Here is a 15,193-nt window from a genome sequence, read left to right as displayed (position 1 = left end):
ATAGTCGATTACACTCAGGTACTGTCAGTATTTCCCTATCCCCAGAGGGTTTACAATCTAAGTCAAACACTTGTAGGAACATAAGGCCTGGATGGACAGGCAAAGCAGTCAAGGACAGATGTTAATCCCACGTAGGGACATATGGCCTGGACGAACAGGCAAAGCAATGGATGTCAAACCCTTCTAGGAACATAAGGCCTGGATGGACAGGCAAAGCAATCGAGGTCACACCCTTGTAGGGACACAAGCCCTGGATGGACAGGCACAGCAGGGTTTTTTTCTTTATTTATTTATCTTGCTATTTTTAAACATTTCCAGCACTTCATAGTCGATTGCACTCAGGTACTGTCGGTATATCCCTATCCACAAAGGGCTTACAATCTAAGTCAAACCCTTGTAGGAACACAAGGCCTGGACAGACAGGCACAGCAGTCGAGGACAGAGGTGAAGCCCACCTAGGGACATAAGGCCTGAATGGACAGGCAAAGCAATGGAGGTCAAACCCTTGTAGGAACATAAGGCCTGGACAGTAGACGGTCAGGCACAGCATTTGAGGTCAGGCCCTTGTAGGGACGTACGGCCTGGGCAGTGGATGGTCAGGCACAGCGTTTGAGGTCAGGCCCTTGTAGGGACGTACGACCTGGGCAGTGGATGGTCAGGCACAGCGTTTGATGTCAGGTACATGTGCTGCAGTGCTTATATTATCTGGAGCATAGGAGGCAGTTGGAGCTGCTGCAAGGCTTTCAATTGCTTTTATTTATCTTGCCATTCACAGGGAAAATTTGGAAACCCAAGCAAAGGCAGGTTTACTTTCAAAAACACTAGCATTTCCAACAACTCTGGTGCCAGCCTTGAGCAGTGAGGGCTCATGATATCCCATGTCATTGAAAAGACACGTTCACTGGGCACACTGGTTGGTGGACATGACAGATATCACTGAGCCACTTTGGCTAGGTGTGGCCAGACAGTGGACTTGTGTGCCCAGTAAGCCAGCGAATCTGTCTGCATGTTCTCTATCGGCTCTGAGAGATACCGTGTCATTGACAGCTGTGCTGGTGTCTCCTTTGCTTGGGCGGGCTGAGAGTCACTCATGCCAGCTGCTTTCTCTCTCGCCCGTCGCACAACAGATGAATTTTATGGGCAACATGCCTTGGGCGTTCTGAAGTGGAGGAGGAGGTACTATCTGTCGCTGACTCAGTGCTGCTCCAGCTTGGGCAAGCAGCACAACTCTCTGAAGTGCCCGCTGTTTCCACCTCTGCTTCAAGCCTAATCTGTCTCTGCCTATGGCACTCCTGTTCACGGACTTTTGCTAACAGCAGGTCCTTCACCAATAAGAGACAATCGTACTGTAGGGCGAGTTTCCCTTTCACACGGGGATCACAGACTGTGGCGAGCATGTATGTGCGGTCTTGTGTTAAAGGCGTTAATCTCTCTTTCACCTGCTGCTGCAAAACGTCCAGACAATCCAGCACTTCAACTGTCATTCCCTCTTCCCGTTTAAAGGCCTCCAAATGTTCATCCAGGAGATGAACTATAGGGATGATGTCAGCCAAGGTGGCACTTCTGGAACTCAGCTCCTCCATGACATCCTTGAAGGGCTGCAGGATTTTTACCAGCTGACTCATGACTAACCAATCATGATGCCCTAGGGGATTCTGCACCTATGTCCATTGTACCAGAAAGTTCATGAAGGGGTATCTGCAGCTCCACTAACCTCTCCAGCATCATAAATGTGGAATTCCACCGGGTGGCAATGTCTTGAATGAGACGCTTGTGAGGCATCTCCATATCAGTCTGCTTTTGTCGGAGAACCTGCCCCGCCTTGACACTTCTGTGGAAGTGCGCTGCTATGTTCTTGCACTTCTGTATTAACCTATGCAGGTATTGATTCTCTTTGTCATTGGAATCCAACCCCAGAGCTGACTTCACTACCAGGTGCAGAGTGTGTGCAAAACATCAGATGTTCTTAAAGCGCCTGTTGCTTATTGCCTTAACCATGTTTGCACCATTGTCTGTGACAAAGAACCCTGCCTGAGTTTTCCTGTCTTGCTGGTGTAGTTGCCAGCCCTCCAGCATCTGTCTGATGCATGCTAGAATATTGGCTGCGATATGGGCCTGGTCCGTCAGATGGGTGTGCAGTAAAGCCCACCTCCACCCTGATACTTGTTCAGTAATAGAGCTGCTGGCTGCCCTTGCCTCAGCCAGGTCCCACCAGTGTGCTGTCAGAGAGAGGTAAGAGTGTGCAGCATTCATGGCCATCCAGATATTGCAGGTGAAATGCACTCTCCCCTCTGCCTTAGCTCGCAGCGCTTGCATGCGACTGAGACACTGCTTGTACAGGCTGGCGATGACCTTTCTACTAAATGTGGTTCTGGAGTGGACTTTGTAATTTGGAAGTACGACCTTCAGAAAATGCTTGAAACCCACATTCTCCACTAACTGCAAGGGCTGGTCATCAAGGGCAATCATTTCCCCAATTGTATTGGTTACAACTTTTGAGGTGCCTGCCTCCTACCCCGGGATAGCGTTATCGCACTCCACGCCATTTCCTCCATGGTGGGTTGTCGCTTCTGCCACATGTCAGGGGGTTGCTGGCCTGCCACCTGACTGCTAGAAGGGGATGAGGGCATGGGCTGACTCTGCTGCTTTTGAACCACTGCATACTGCTTGGAAGGGGTCCCCCAACTGGTGCTGCCACCATCCCCAGATGGCAGTAATCTTGTTGGGTATTGCCTCTTCATATGATGGTTCATGCCAAAATTAGATAGATGTCCCATTTGCTTGCCTCTGCTAATATCCCTGGCACAGTAATTACACCGAGCAAAACGCGGGTCTTCCGTCACTTTAAAGTGGCTCCAGATCGCAGATGTCTTTCGTGATCCTCCCCTCTCTAAAGTCTTGGGGGTGGAAGCTGCCACTGGAGCTGAGGTAGTGGGTGCACCCTGAGAAGCAATGCCAGGGGCCTCAGTCACCCTCTGTGCCTGCGCTGACTGCTCTTCCTTCTCCTCCTCCACATCATCACTTTCATCTCTTCCCTGTTGCACTGAAGTGGAGGCTAAGACAGGACTAACTGATCCTACCGAAGATTCTTCACCTATTACTTCTTCCGTTTCTGATGAGAATCCCACACAAGAAGATTCTTCAGCTGAATCAGAAGCAAACAGTGACTGCGCTACCTTGTAAACGCTAAGTGTTAGTCGAGACTTCTGCCCCCCTGCTGCTTTTGGATGTCGACATTTTGTCTGGCATGACTCTGCCTCCCCTTCCCTCACCTCCAAAACTACAGGGCCAGAAACATGTGGTGGTGATGGCGATGCATCATGGTCAGATTTCATTTTTTTCGGGATGGAACTGCCAGCCCCTACAAAGAGTTTAGATTGCGACAGGTGCCTTTTTAACTTTACTGGGGGAGTTGCACTAGTGTCTTTTGAAGTGCCTCCTCTGCCAGTCCCAATCACTCAACTACATCTAGCTTTCCCTGACATTATGGATTTAATGTCACTGAGTAGTGCCTACCCACTGTCCACTATCACGGTGCCTTGCTATGCACTAATGTAAGGTGTGCGGTGTGCACACAGATGCTGCTTGCTTGTAATCACAAAAGAGGCAGACTCACTGGGCACTTGACTGCACAGACCGACCCAATAATAAGGTTCAGTCTGTTAAACTAACCACTACCCACTGTCATAGTGCCTTGCTATGCACTAATGTAAGGTGTGGTGTGGACACAGACCCTGCTTGCTTGTAAGCACAAAAGAGGCAGACTGGACACTTGACTGCACAGACCGACGCAATAATAAGGTTCAGTCTGTTAAACTAACCACTACCCACTGTCATGGTGCCTTGCTATGCACTAATGTAAGGTGTGTGGTGTGTACACAGACGCTGCTTGCTTGTAAGCACAAAAAAGGCAGACTGGGGATTTCACTGCACAGACCATCCCAATAATAAGGTTCAGTCTGTTAAACTATCCACTGCCCACTGTCATGGTGCCTTGCTGTGCACTAATGTAAGGTGTGGTGTGCACACAGACGCTGCTTGCTTGTAAGCACAAAAGAGGCAGACTGGAGATTTCACTGCACAGACTGTCCCAATAATAAGGTTCAGTCTGTTAAATTAACCACTATCCACTGAAGCCCAGTGCACAGAGAGACTAAGTGACTTGAATTAAAAAAAGCTCAATTTAAAAAAGCTGGAATTTTTGTCACACCAGAAAAATGTATGAAAATATATCTCTCCCAGCCAGCCTCAACACCCTAATGGTGAGTGCTAGCTGCTTCTCTCCCTGGTACAGCGTCTTAGTCAGATCACCTAAATAAACAGCTTGAAACAAACAGAAACAGGACTAGCTGATACTGGCACTGCAGCAGAATAAAGAATAATTAGCTTTTTCTTTCTCTTTACTAACTAGCCTCCTTACACCAACCCCACCTCCCCACAGCACCGCTGTAAAGAAAATGTGTGGCTCTCCTCATCGTGATCTTAATATAGTGCTGGCTCATCAGTAAAATCCACAGAGAGCACTGAATGACAGCGCAATTGGCTGCATTCAGTGCATTTCACAAAATGTCAGCGCTAATACGCTGCATTCACAGTCACAGTGACTCACAGGAAAGGGTCGGACATGTCGGCATGGATACCGGAATGTACGGCATGGGCGCTGCCATTTTGTGAAATCATAGCTAGCTATTAGCTAATGGGGGCGAAGAAAAGCGCGTGCCACGGGGCGCACCGAATTAGACGGATAATAAGTTATATACGCGGGGAGTCACGATGCGTTTCGCCTCCCCACGTATATAACGAATAGTGCAAGATACGTTCCGGATCGCCAATACGGGGAAAACGAATGCACATCCCTAGCATGTAGACCCAATCTTTGAGGCCCAAGGGTCCACAGACACAATTCATACTTTTCCTTTGAAAATTGATGGAAAGCCTGTGGGTAAAAATACTTGAAGACATTGCATCAAAATGTATCGCTTTAAAAACTGCCCCCATATTCTAAGCTAGCAAAAAATATCTAAATATATGTAACAACTCAGAAGAGAAATATTACATCAGATAACTTTATATATCAGGAAACAAAATGCCAATGTATGATGCTGAAACAAACTTTCAGATGAAACTGAGCAACATGGCAGTTCATATTCCAGAAAAAATAATATTCAGTAAAACTGGAAATAAGAAGACCGAAGGTCCGGGAGATTGGGAGCTAAAGCAAATATTTTTTCATATGGCTGTATACTAAGGGTCTGATTTTCAAAAGCATTTACTCGAGTAAAACTGGATTTTACTCGAATAAATACACTTTACTGGAGTAAGTGGGCTTTTGAAAATTGCTAAAATACATACCATTGAATTGTCCATAGGATTTACTCAAGTAAGTGCATTTTACTCAAGTAAATGGCTTTTGAAAGTTGCTACGAGAGTATGTTACATTTTCGCATATAATTCCTTTGACAATTACCCCTTCTATGAGTCGTCCCCAAAATGGAGCTGATCACATCTAGGGAAACTTCAGAAGTCCCTCTAGTCTTTAGAAGAGGTTGAGACTCTTATGCTCTATGGCTAGATATATGAACACAACCATGGAAAAATCGTCTACAGGAAGGATAATTTTCAAAGGGACTTTTGTGAGTAAAATAGAGTTTTAGACCTTTTGTCCACACCTTTGCAAGCACTGAAGGAAAGTCATTAATATTATCTCACTCCTAAGTTTCTGTTCAAAGCTGTTGATTATCCTCAACTGGAGAACACAGGAGACAAAAAAACATAAGTAGGAGTCAAGGAAGTTGCTCCAAAGCCAATGCTCTAATTTGGTCTCATCTTGCAGATTGTCCAGATTTGTGTGGAGAACTAATTGTCTTCCTTTCATAAACTACATCTACTGTGATATTTGAAACCTTTTTAGATCCTAATGATTTCCGTTCCGTTCTACAATCTTTCCTTTTTCCAGGCATCATTTATTGTAATTCTCTTTTTACTGGCTTCCCTGCATATTTGATTCATTCCCTCCAAATCATACAGAATTCTGCTGCTAGACTTCTTAAATGAATTTCTGTATGAGATCACATCACCCCAGTACTGGAATCCCTTCATTTACTTCCAGTCTCAAATCCAGTAAAAGTTAGCTGCAATCATTCACACTGTTATTCATAATATCCATTCCCCCTGGATTGCTTCTTTATTAAAAATCCATACCACTTCTAGATCACTGAGATCCTCCAGCCAGGGTCTTCTAGATATTCCCTCACCAAGAAAACGTGGTTTCTTCTCCGCTGCTGCCTTACTCTGGAACACCCTTCCAATTGAACTTAGAATTTTCCATGAAAACATTTTTTAGGAAAGCTCTAAAATCACATCTCTTTCAGAAGGCACACCTGAATCAACCTAGCAACAAAACATAGGCCTGGCATTCCTAAATGGACTCTTGACACTTCCAGGTTAAAGCACCTTTTAACCCGTACGCTCTATGGTAACCCTTATATTTATTTCCTGCCTTATCTTCTTTCCAGCTTGTTGCAAGCTTCCAAGTTCTCCTTCCCTGTTGATTGTAACTTTTGACTTATTCCTACCTATTGTTTTCTTTCATTTACTTGAATTGTTACTCCAGTTATACCCTTGTTAAATGTAAACCGATCCGATATGGTTATTTACTATGAAGGTCGGTATAAAAAACTGTAAAATAAATAAATAAATAAATATTTTGTCTTTCTTGTAATATTGCAATTTTTATGCTTTTATTATGTATATTTTTCCATAATACTGTACCTTCATGTTTTTATTACTTGTATGTTTTGCTGTACCCCACCCTAAATGTAAGAAAAGTGGGTAACAAATATTTTAAAAGCAATCAATAAATACATAATAAATTATAAATTATTGAAAAGGGATTGATAGAGGTAAACCAAAATTAGTGTATATTCAGATGTAAACACTATACATAGAAGTAAGACACAATGCATTGGGATTTAATTATAAAGGTAAATTTAAAATATGTTTATTAAAAGAAAACTGCAGTCTCTGATTTCAACAGGATTTCAAAATATACACATGCAAAGCAGTAATACACAATCATTCACAGCTGAATGTGTTATTGTGGATTCATGGTTTTTTTAAATACTTTAAGCTACAGTTCTATAGATTCAGTCGGTGTAGCCACAGTTTACCTCAAGCAGAATGGGGTCCAGTTGATCCATATTAATAATAAAGTCACAAATTAGAACTATGAAAGAGGGGGAAAAGTGACTTGCCCAAGAGCATAGGGAAAGAGCCGACAGCAGAGCTCATGAGTCACAGCAGCTTCTCCAAAAACGGAGTTCACCACTCTAACCATATGGACGCACCTTCTAAAAAAAAGTCCCTGGGAATTTTTCAATAGAAATCATTAAGAAGGCAATTTTCTAAACTATGCAGATTGTTGCAAGGTCTGTGGGTACTTTTTCCTGCAGACTTTACACCGGTTTTCAAAAGGAAAGTATGCGTGTACTTTCCCTTTGAAACTGCCTAGAGAAAAGGTACTCCTAGAGATTTGCTCTTTTTTTCTATAGATGCTTTTCCCCTGAAAATCCAAGTGCACAGTTGTAAAAATGCAAAACTGAAGCTGCACACATTGTTGCCGTCACAGACATAACCCTAGCTCTAGCCACACCTACTTTTCCCCATAGGTAAAAGCGTGCATGTTGTCGATCCCCACACATGCATTTACCCGCATATAGGGCGGGCAATTTTTAAACAGCCCTTTTACTTCGGTAAATAGCCATTTACATGGGTAAGTGGCATGTGAAAATTGCCTTCTGAAATCTTACAATAACTGACCCAATTGACAGTGAACGCTAGGAAGGAAGACTTCACTGTATTACTTCCTCCTGAGCTATACTTGCATGCTAAAAAGATTTTAGATTCATGTTTTCTGAAGTGCTTCACTTTATAGAAATGTTTTACATCTTTATTCTGTGAGGTGCTGAGATCCTGCGCAGCTGTGCCAAAGATCATCGAAATCCTTATCAACTCCTATGAGTTCATCACTATCCCAGAGAAATGGATGGAGGCTGTGCCTGAGGATATCTTTCAGGTAACGTGGTTAATAATAAGGTCAGTAGATGTGACCCAGTTGGTGTAAGGTGAGTGTGCAGGTCAGTCCCTATTGCTTTCAATCCATTCCATTTGGTAAGAGAACTTCCATGCCAAAAAAAAAAGTCCAAAATGGTCAGTCGAATCAGTAGAGTCTTCCTTTTCTTTAATTGTTAGGATTTGTACTCCTATTCTTGTAGAGAGATTTGAATTACAAGTCCATAGCTGCAGTGAAATGAATCAAGCAATCCAAGAACCAAAATTTGTGGGGGGAAAAAACTCCCAAAAAATGAACCGAATAATGAAAACAAAATGTTTTCCCCCCTGCACAGCCCTAGCAGTTGGTGTAGATGGGCAGGCTAGATGGGTTGTGTTATGTGTTTCTGCTGTCACATGTCTCTGTTTCTGTTAAAGTAATGAGTCCATGCAGGCTGTGCTACTCAGAAAAAAAATATTCACCAAAAGAGCAGTTTCATTCAATGCAACAGGGACTTTACTTCACTTGTATATAATTGGCAGAAATTGCGGGCGATCCACTGAAACCAATTTTACCATACTGTTTTGTCTACTCATCGTTCCATTCTATAACTGCAAAATTAATTATTCTCCTTTTCTTTCTCGATTATACAGCATCCATCATGATGCATTCTAGTGATCATATGAATATTCTTTCCATCCCACCAGCCAGAAGAAATTATTTCAAATGGCATACGCAAAGTTAACTATTTAAATGAATATGGGCTATGTACATATTATATATAAACGAGTACATTTTCAAAGGCATTTTGTGCATAAAGATCTATTGTGAACATGTGTGTTTGATGTAGGAGTGTACAAGTGATTTTCAAAACAGGCTGAGTACATGCATACTCATGCATTCATGCAGGAAATTACACATGAACAAAATGGGCATGTTTTGGGCATGTCGGGGTGTGGTTTAGATGTTCACGTGTACTTTGCTATTTTATAATGAATGTACATGTAAACGTCATCAAGAATGCATAAACCCTTTTACACCTGCTATTTAACATGCCAAATCCAAATTTGCATTGTTTGTTTGACCTGGTGTTGTTATGCTGGCTTTTCTCAATAAACGAAAAGAGCAACTTGCTAGAAGTAGGGGGGAGAGGAGGTGAGAGGCTAACTGAGAAGTTGTTGTAAGTTTGACTGTAATGTTTCTTTTGCTGGCATTGTCTTTCTATCTGATACTAGATTTTCATCTAGGGGTAGATTTTTAAAAAAAGCGCGATCTCGTACTTTTGTTTGCGCAGATGATATGCTGGGTTGATGTTAAACTGATTTGGTCAAAAGTTAAAGCAATGTCCAATCATCAATAAACTGAAGTTACAGCTGAATGTCCTCTTTTTTCTGTGTAAGTGTTTGGAGCTCAGGTTCCCTGGGTGTTTACCACTCCTGTAAATGAGTGCATAAGAGTTCCAACCTATTGGGGAGATTCCTACTCTGCGTGAGATCCCCTTAGAACATGGAAAGATCTTACCTGAGTCCAAAGTTGTTTTTTCTTTCACCCAACCTGTGCCTGTGCCCCTGGGGTGACCTTCATCTCGATGGGGTAAAACTGAATTTGTGCCTTATTACTTTCATTGACATAAACAGCTTTTGGGAGATGGAGGTGTATGATTAGAATTTGATGCAGATAGCTTCAATTAATATAGAGCTCTGACCTGCATAGGAAGAGTTCCTATTGGTGAAAGAGCTACTAAATGTCAGCTCCTTGTCTCCCTGTTGAATGATTTTTGTAATAGTAAATCTGTCAAGATGTATCCCTCTGTACAGAAGATTCTAGGGAGACCCAGGAGTTACTAAGTTATCTGGTTATTGGGGGGAAAACATGTTTAAATATTTGTTGCCTGCAGTAATAATGTTTGGCCACTGGATGGCAATTTTGATGAGTAAGAGTCTATTACCTGATCTTATGTGCATTGGGAAATTGAGTGTATATTTCTTTAAAGGTTTGGATTTCTCCTATTGGTTGATGAAAGAGAAGCAGGCAGTATAAAGGGAGAACATTTTGGTGGGTTATGCCCTTTCCTCTCATGCCCTTGCCCATAGAGGGTGGGGATTAGGGACCTCCATATATGTAATTGACTGAAGTACCCAGCTTGAAGGTTGGGAGACTCAGGGACTTTCCAAGAGGAGTGGGACCCTGAAGGGGCTCCTCCCCTCAAGGGGAGAGGCCTGAGGCCAAGAAGAAGTGGAGAGAAGTCCTATTCCTATATAGTTTGGGACTGGAGCAGAGAAGCATGAGATGGTGGATGTGGCATGGCAAGGAGTGAGTTTTTCTCCCCATAAGGGAACTACGAGAAAGCAAGAAGGAGATGTGCAGGAGTGGGATGAGACCACAAGTGTGCCTCAGAGTATCCTTTGATGTGCAGAGGTGCAGAGAACTAGCATAGAGAAAAAAGAGTGGTTTCCTCTTCTCATTGAGGAGCTTACCGAGGTGCTAAGTAGGAGCATGAGTAGGATGTTTACAAGTGTAGTGGGACTTCTGTTTGGGCAATGTGCTGAATCTGGGAGCTATGAAAGCCAGGGTTCATCCAATTTGGGGGGAGGGGGAGCTTAACCTCTTGGGCCCTTGGCATGGGCATGTCCATGAGGCTTCAGTCCAATCACCACCACTGCTCTTCTTAGCTGTGTAAGAAGTTCTTCAGGAGGGACTAAAAAGACACAAGAGAAAAATAAATGCAAAATACCAGCACACACTCTCCACTCACTGTTTATGAACCAAATAAAAGAAAGAGTCTCTGAATCCAAAGTAATGTTCAACAAAAATTTGCTTTAGTTTAAAAAATCAAAATCCAGACAAGAATTGTAAAGATCAAAAACAACATGAGGAAAATCAGTGTAAGAAAAGCCATGGTCTCCTTATCAATGCCTCTCCTCATTGATGTTCTTATATCCCCTGTACCAGCATCCGTCAAAATATCCTTCTCCTTGAAAGATAGGATATCCGCATTGCAATTCCAGCGTACAAACTGCAGGGGAAAGGTGGAAATCCCCTTAGTCCATAAACCTAGTCCTCAGAACCAAAACAGATCCAGCAACTCCTACTGAAAAGTCCAAAAATCTCAAAACTCTCTTCACCTCTTGCTTCAGTCCCACAGCAAAGGGAAAAAGAATTAAAGCCAGCCCTTCCAGATGCCAGGGGGAATCCCTTCTGTCAGGAACTGGTTCCACTCAAAAATCCAAAAGAGCCACCTGCACCTAGCACAGTAGCTGCTCCAGCAGGAGGGCCTGGCCAAAGCGTCCTCTTCCTTCTCCTCATTAAAGCTGATGGTGTCTGTGAACAGAGAAAAATGTGTGTGCCAAGCCTTCAGCTGGTGTGCACAAAGATGTGATGTGCAGCATCATACAAACAGTAGGAGTGCATTCTATTTATGGGATGGATAGAGGCAATGGGATATGATCCTAGTTGTGGGACACCCATCTGCTATAAGGGGTTGTATGGCAATATGTTTCCTCAGAAACATAGCCTTCTGTAGAGCTGCCCTTTATAGCATAGTTCCTAACTAGTGGTAATGGCTCTTAGGTAGACCCAGTGGCTTCATTAAATTTATAAGAGTGTACCTTGGATTCTGAGTCATGACTATATACCTTATATTATGAATACATGTTACCGTTAAATGTTCTGGCACATTGTTAGCAAGAGTTCAACCAAATATATATTTACGTGTCTCATTGTAAACCGTTGTGATGGTACTTTACTAAACGACGGTATAGAAAAGATGTTAAATAAATAAATAAATAAATAAATAAATAAATAAATGCTGCAACAAGGCATAGGGTATTGGTAAGGGTTTTTTGAGAAGTTTCTAACTATCCAGCTAAGTGGTGGGAGGGGAAAAGACATAACGAGGAGGAGCTGAGTTAGCCAGATAAGTTATCCAGCTAAATCAGAGTTAGCTAGATAACTTATCTGGCTAACTCTTGTCAGACCGTAGACTTGTCCTAAAGCCAGATAAACTTATCCGGCTAACTTTAAGATAGATGGATATATTCAGCATTGTGGCTACACCGCTGAATACATAGGCTAAGATAGCCATATAAGTTTCTCCGGCTAACTAGCAAACCCACACAGCAGCTAAATATGGACTATATGATTAATAGAAAACTATGTTAGATCTTATTGAAAACTAGGTAAGAGCAGTCTTTAGAAGTAAACTTGCTATGTGGCTTCATTTCATAGAAACATAGAAACGTGATGGCAATAAAAGACCATATAGCCTATTTTGTCTGCCCAGCCACACAAATTGCTCAGTTCTACAATCACCATTGAGGACATATGAAGCACTTTAATTCATTTTTTTTCTATCTGGAATTCTATAGTCCTATATGATAGCACTATATACCCACATATAGCATCTTAAATCGTTGGGCGGTTACAATGCCTCATTAACAACTATAAAATGTTGACTTAACAATGGACCAATGCTGTGTGTGCTGGATTGATTTTTTCTGTCCAATAGAGCCTGTTGAAGAGGTGATATACTGAGAACTTGGAAGAGATAGGGACTGATAGACACATGCAAAGAAAGTTCCTGTGTGGTCTCTTATGCAGTGATTCTCAAGCCAATCCTGTCGTAATCCCTAGACAGTTTGATTTTGTGCATGATATAGATTTGCATGCATTGCCTCTACTGCATGCAGATCTATCTCATGCAAATTCATTGTGGATGTCCTTTAAACCAGTCTGGCTAGAGGGTACGCCAGGAATGGCTTGAGAAACAGTTTTCTAAGACATCTAAAAAAGTTTCTTCTTCTAGGGGTAAGCAATCTCCACTCCTCACAGTTGCCAATCCGCTTGGGTTTTCAGGATATTTCTAATGAATATGTATGAAATAGATTTCCATAAAGTTGAAGTAGTATGCATGCAAATCTATCTCATTTATATTCATTAGGGATATCCTGAAAACCAAACAGATTGGTGTACATGAGGACTGAATGTTGCCTAATCATGCCCTCTTAACTTTGTGTGGTTATTAAGGATAATAAATGGTAGGGATGTGCATTCATTTGAAACCAAATAGGAAATGTCAACAACATTTTCTATTTTGTTTCATGATGTTTTTCAAATGTTGGTTTACTTCCATTTCATTTTGTTGGTTTACTTCCATTTCATTTTGAAAATATAAAAAAAGGAAGGGGGAAAAAAAGGAAGGGGGGAAAAAAAGGAAGGGGGGAAGACTGAAGACTTCTCCAAGGCCTTCCGGGGCTGACTTGAGGCCTTCGTGGGAGCCGACTTGTGTCCTACCAACCGAGACCTCCAATTTCCCCACACCCAAAACATACTGGCATACCGGGAACCACCCCAGCCCCCATAGACCCCCATCTGCAGGGGTCCAGATGGGCAGGAGGGATGCCCACCAACTTCCTGCCCTGAAGCTATCCGTCAGCCCTGAAATCGGCACCATAGTGTGACGCCAAAATGGCACCTTACAAAGCGACCATTTTCTTTTAAAGGCTGTATATTTGTACACTATGGTGTTGGGCTGGCTGTTGCCATTTTACTGTCAAGGCTGACTGGTGCCGTTGCTATGCGGATAACATTGGGGCAGGAGGTGAGTGGACAACCCTCCTGCCCATCTGGACCCCCACAGACGGGGTAAGTGGCAGCCAGGGTAGTTCCCAGCCCCAGGACATTTTTGGAGAGGGTGAGGGTCATGGGGGGTATGGGAAGGCACTGTTTTGGGGTGGGTTTTTTTTATTGTGGGGTGTTTTTTTGTTTTTTTATTGTGGGATGTTTTTTTTACATTTATTTTGTTTCTACAAAGAAACAGAAACAAAATATTCAACAAAACGAAACCCAGGAAAAAAAAATTAAATTTCTGAGGCTGCACACCCCTAATAAGTGGGTAGAAGCAAAGGGTTGAGGAAAACCTAATCTTTTCAAACAAGTTACATTGTACTTTCTCTCACACTTTTTCAGATGCACCTGTCTTTCTATGAATCTCTCTTTTCACTGTCCTGCACCACCCGCTGTCTGCAGCATTTGTGTCGCTGTGCCATCCGGAAACAGTTTGCCAGCCGGTGTGATCACCTTATCCCCTTATTGCCTATACCCACATCTCTCCAAAAGTACGTGTTGCTGGAACCTGAGGGAGTGCTGTATTGAAGAATCAATCCCAATCTAGGCAGTTCCAACCTTTGTCTCTTTTACAGACAATCTTTCAGGAACCGCACTCTTTTCTTATGGCCAGAAGACACCCTCAGAAGAACAAGTAAATATGTCACAGAATAATAAGTGTCTCTTATGGTACTAACTAATGGCGAAGTACTTTCATAATGCTGCTGTGCATTGCAATGCATCAAATGCCACAAAGAGCTGAACATTCATTACAGACAGAAACTGTTCCTGTTTTAATAACTGGACACTCTTTTTGGTGAGAGAAGACACTGGTTGTTTGTAGATTGTTTAATAATTATACTCCCTGGGAAGTTACTTGGGTGGTTGAAAACTTCACATGTTTAATCTCTGAATGGTTAAAGCTGAAAAAATATGAACATTGGGTTTTGCAGACTTGAGGTGCTTGACTGTTACAGTGTAATGAAGATACAACAAAATTACTTGGACGTGTATTGACATTCAACATTATTTTTGCTAACATTCTTTTTTTAAGAACTTCCAAACAAACAGTGCTGTTATAATCTAATCAGTAGTCTACTTAAATGTTCAGACAGCATCTTTAACTCATTTTACCCTGACCTGATGAAGAAAGCTTAATTCTTGAAAGTTAGTCACAAATGTATTAGGTTTGTTCAATAAAAATATATCATCTGCAACTTCTTTGCTGATCTTTATATTTAGGTTTATGCATAAAGGGGCAGATTATCAAAGGGTTATGCGAGTAACATACGCGCATAACCCCCGAAAAGCTACCCCAAGCTGCCCCTGCACACGCCGAGCCTATCTTGTGTGGTTATTAAGGATAATAAATGGTAGGGATGTGCATTCATTTGAAACCAAATAGGAAATGCCAACAACATTTTCTATTTTGTTTCATGATGTTTTTCAAATGAAACAGAAGAAAAACAAATGACATTTTGTTGGTTTACTTCCATTTCATTTTGAAAATATAAAAAAAGGAAGGGGGGAAGACTGAAG

At 42.2% G+C, this 15,193-nt stretch overlaps 1 protein-coding gene across 5 annotated transcripts in view; it reads left to right on the top strand.

The window, feature by feature from the left end:
* Window positions 1–14,865, top strand: part of ASB18 (ankyrin repeat and SOCS box containing 18) — a 139,269-nt gene extending 124,404 nt beyond the window's left edge. For 3 of the 5 annotated variants that reach the window (XM_029606408.1, XM_029606407.1, XM_029606406.1), the window contains exons 4-5: window positions 7,961–8,074; window positions 14,018–14,865. In XM_029606408.1, the coding sequence (XP_029462268.1) occupies window positions 7,961–8,074; window positions 14,018–14,203 (300 nt within the window). In that variant the 3' untranslated portion in view covers window positions 14,204–14,865. Of the gene's footprint in view, window positions 1–7,960; window positions 8,075–8,703 lie in introns of those variants that run through there. The other 2 variants (XM_029606409.1, XR_003857444.1) reach the window with 2 other exon arrangements.
* Window positions 14,866–15,193: the final 328 nt, after the last annotated feature.

This window comes from Rhinatrema bivittatum, chromosome 6 (genome assembly GCF_901001135.1).
Source record: "Rhinatrema bivittatum chromosome 6, aRhiBiv1.1, whole genome shotgun sequence".
Taxonomy (NCBI): domain Eukaryota; kingdom Metazoa; phylum Chordata; class Amphibia; order Gymnophiona; family Rhinatrematidae; genus Rhinatrema; species Rhinatrema bivittatum.
Note: the sequence above shows the minus strand (reverse complement) of the source record. Positions and strands in the feature narration are given on the sequence as shown.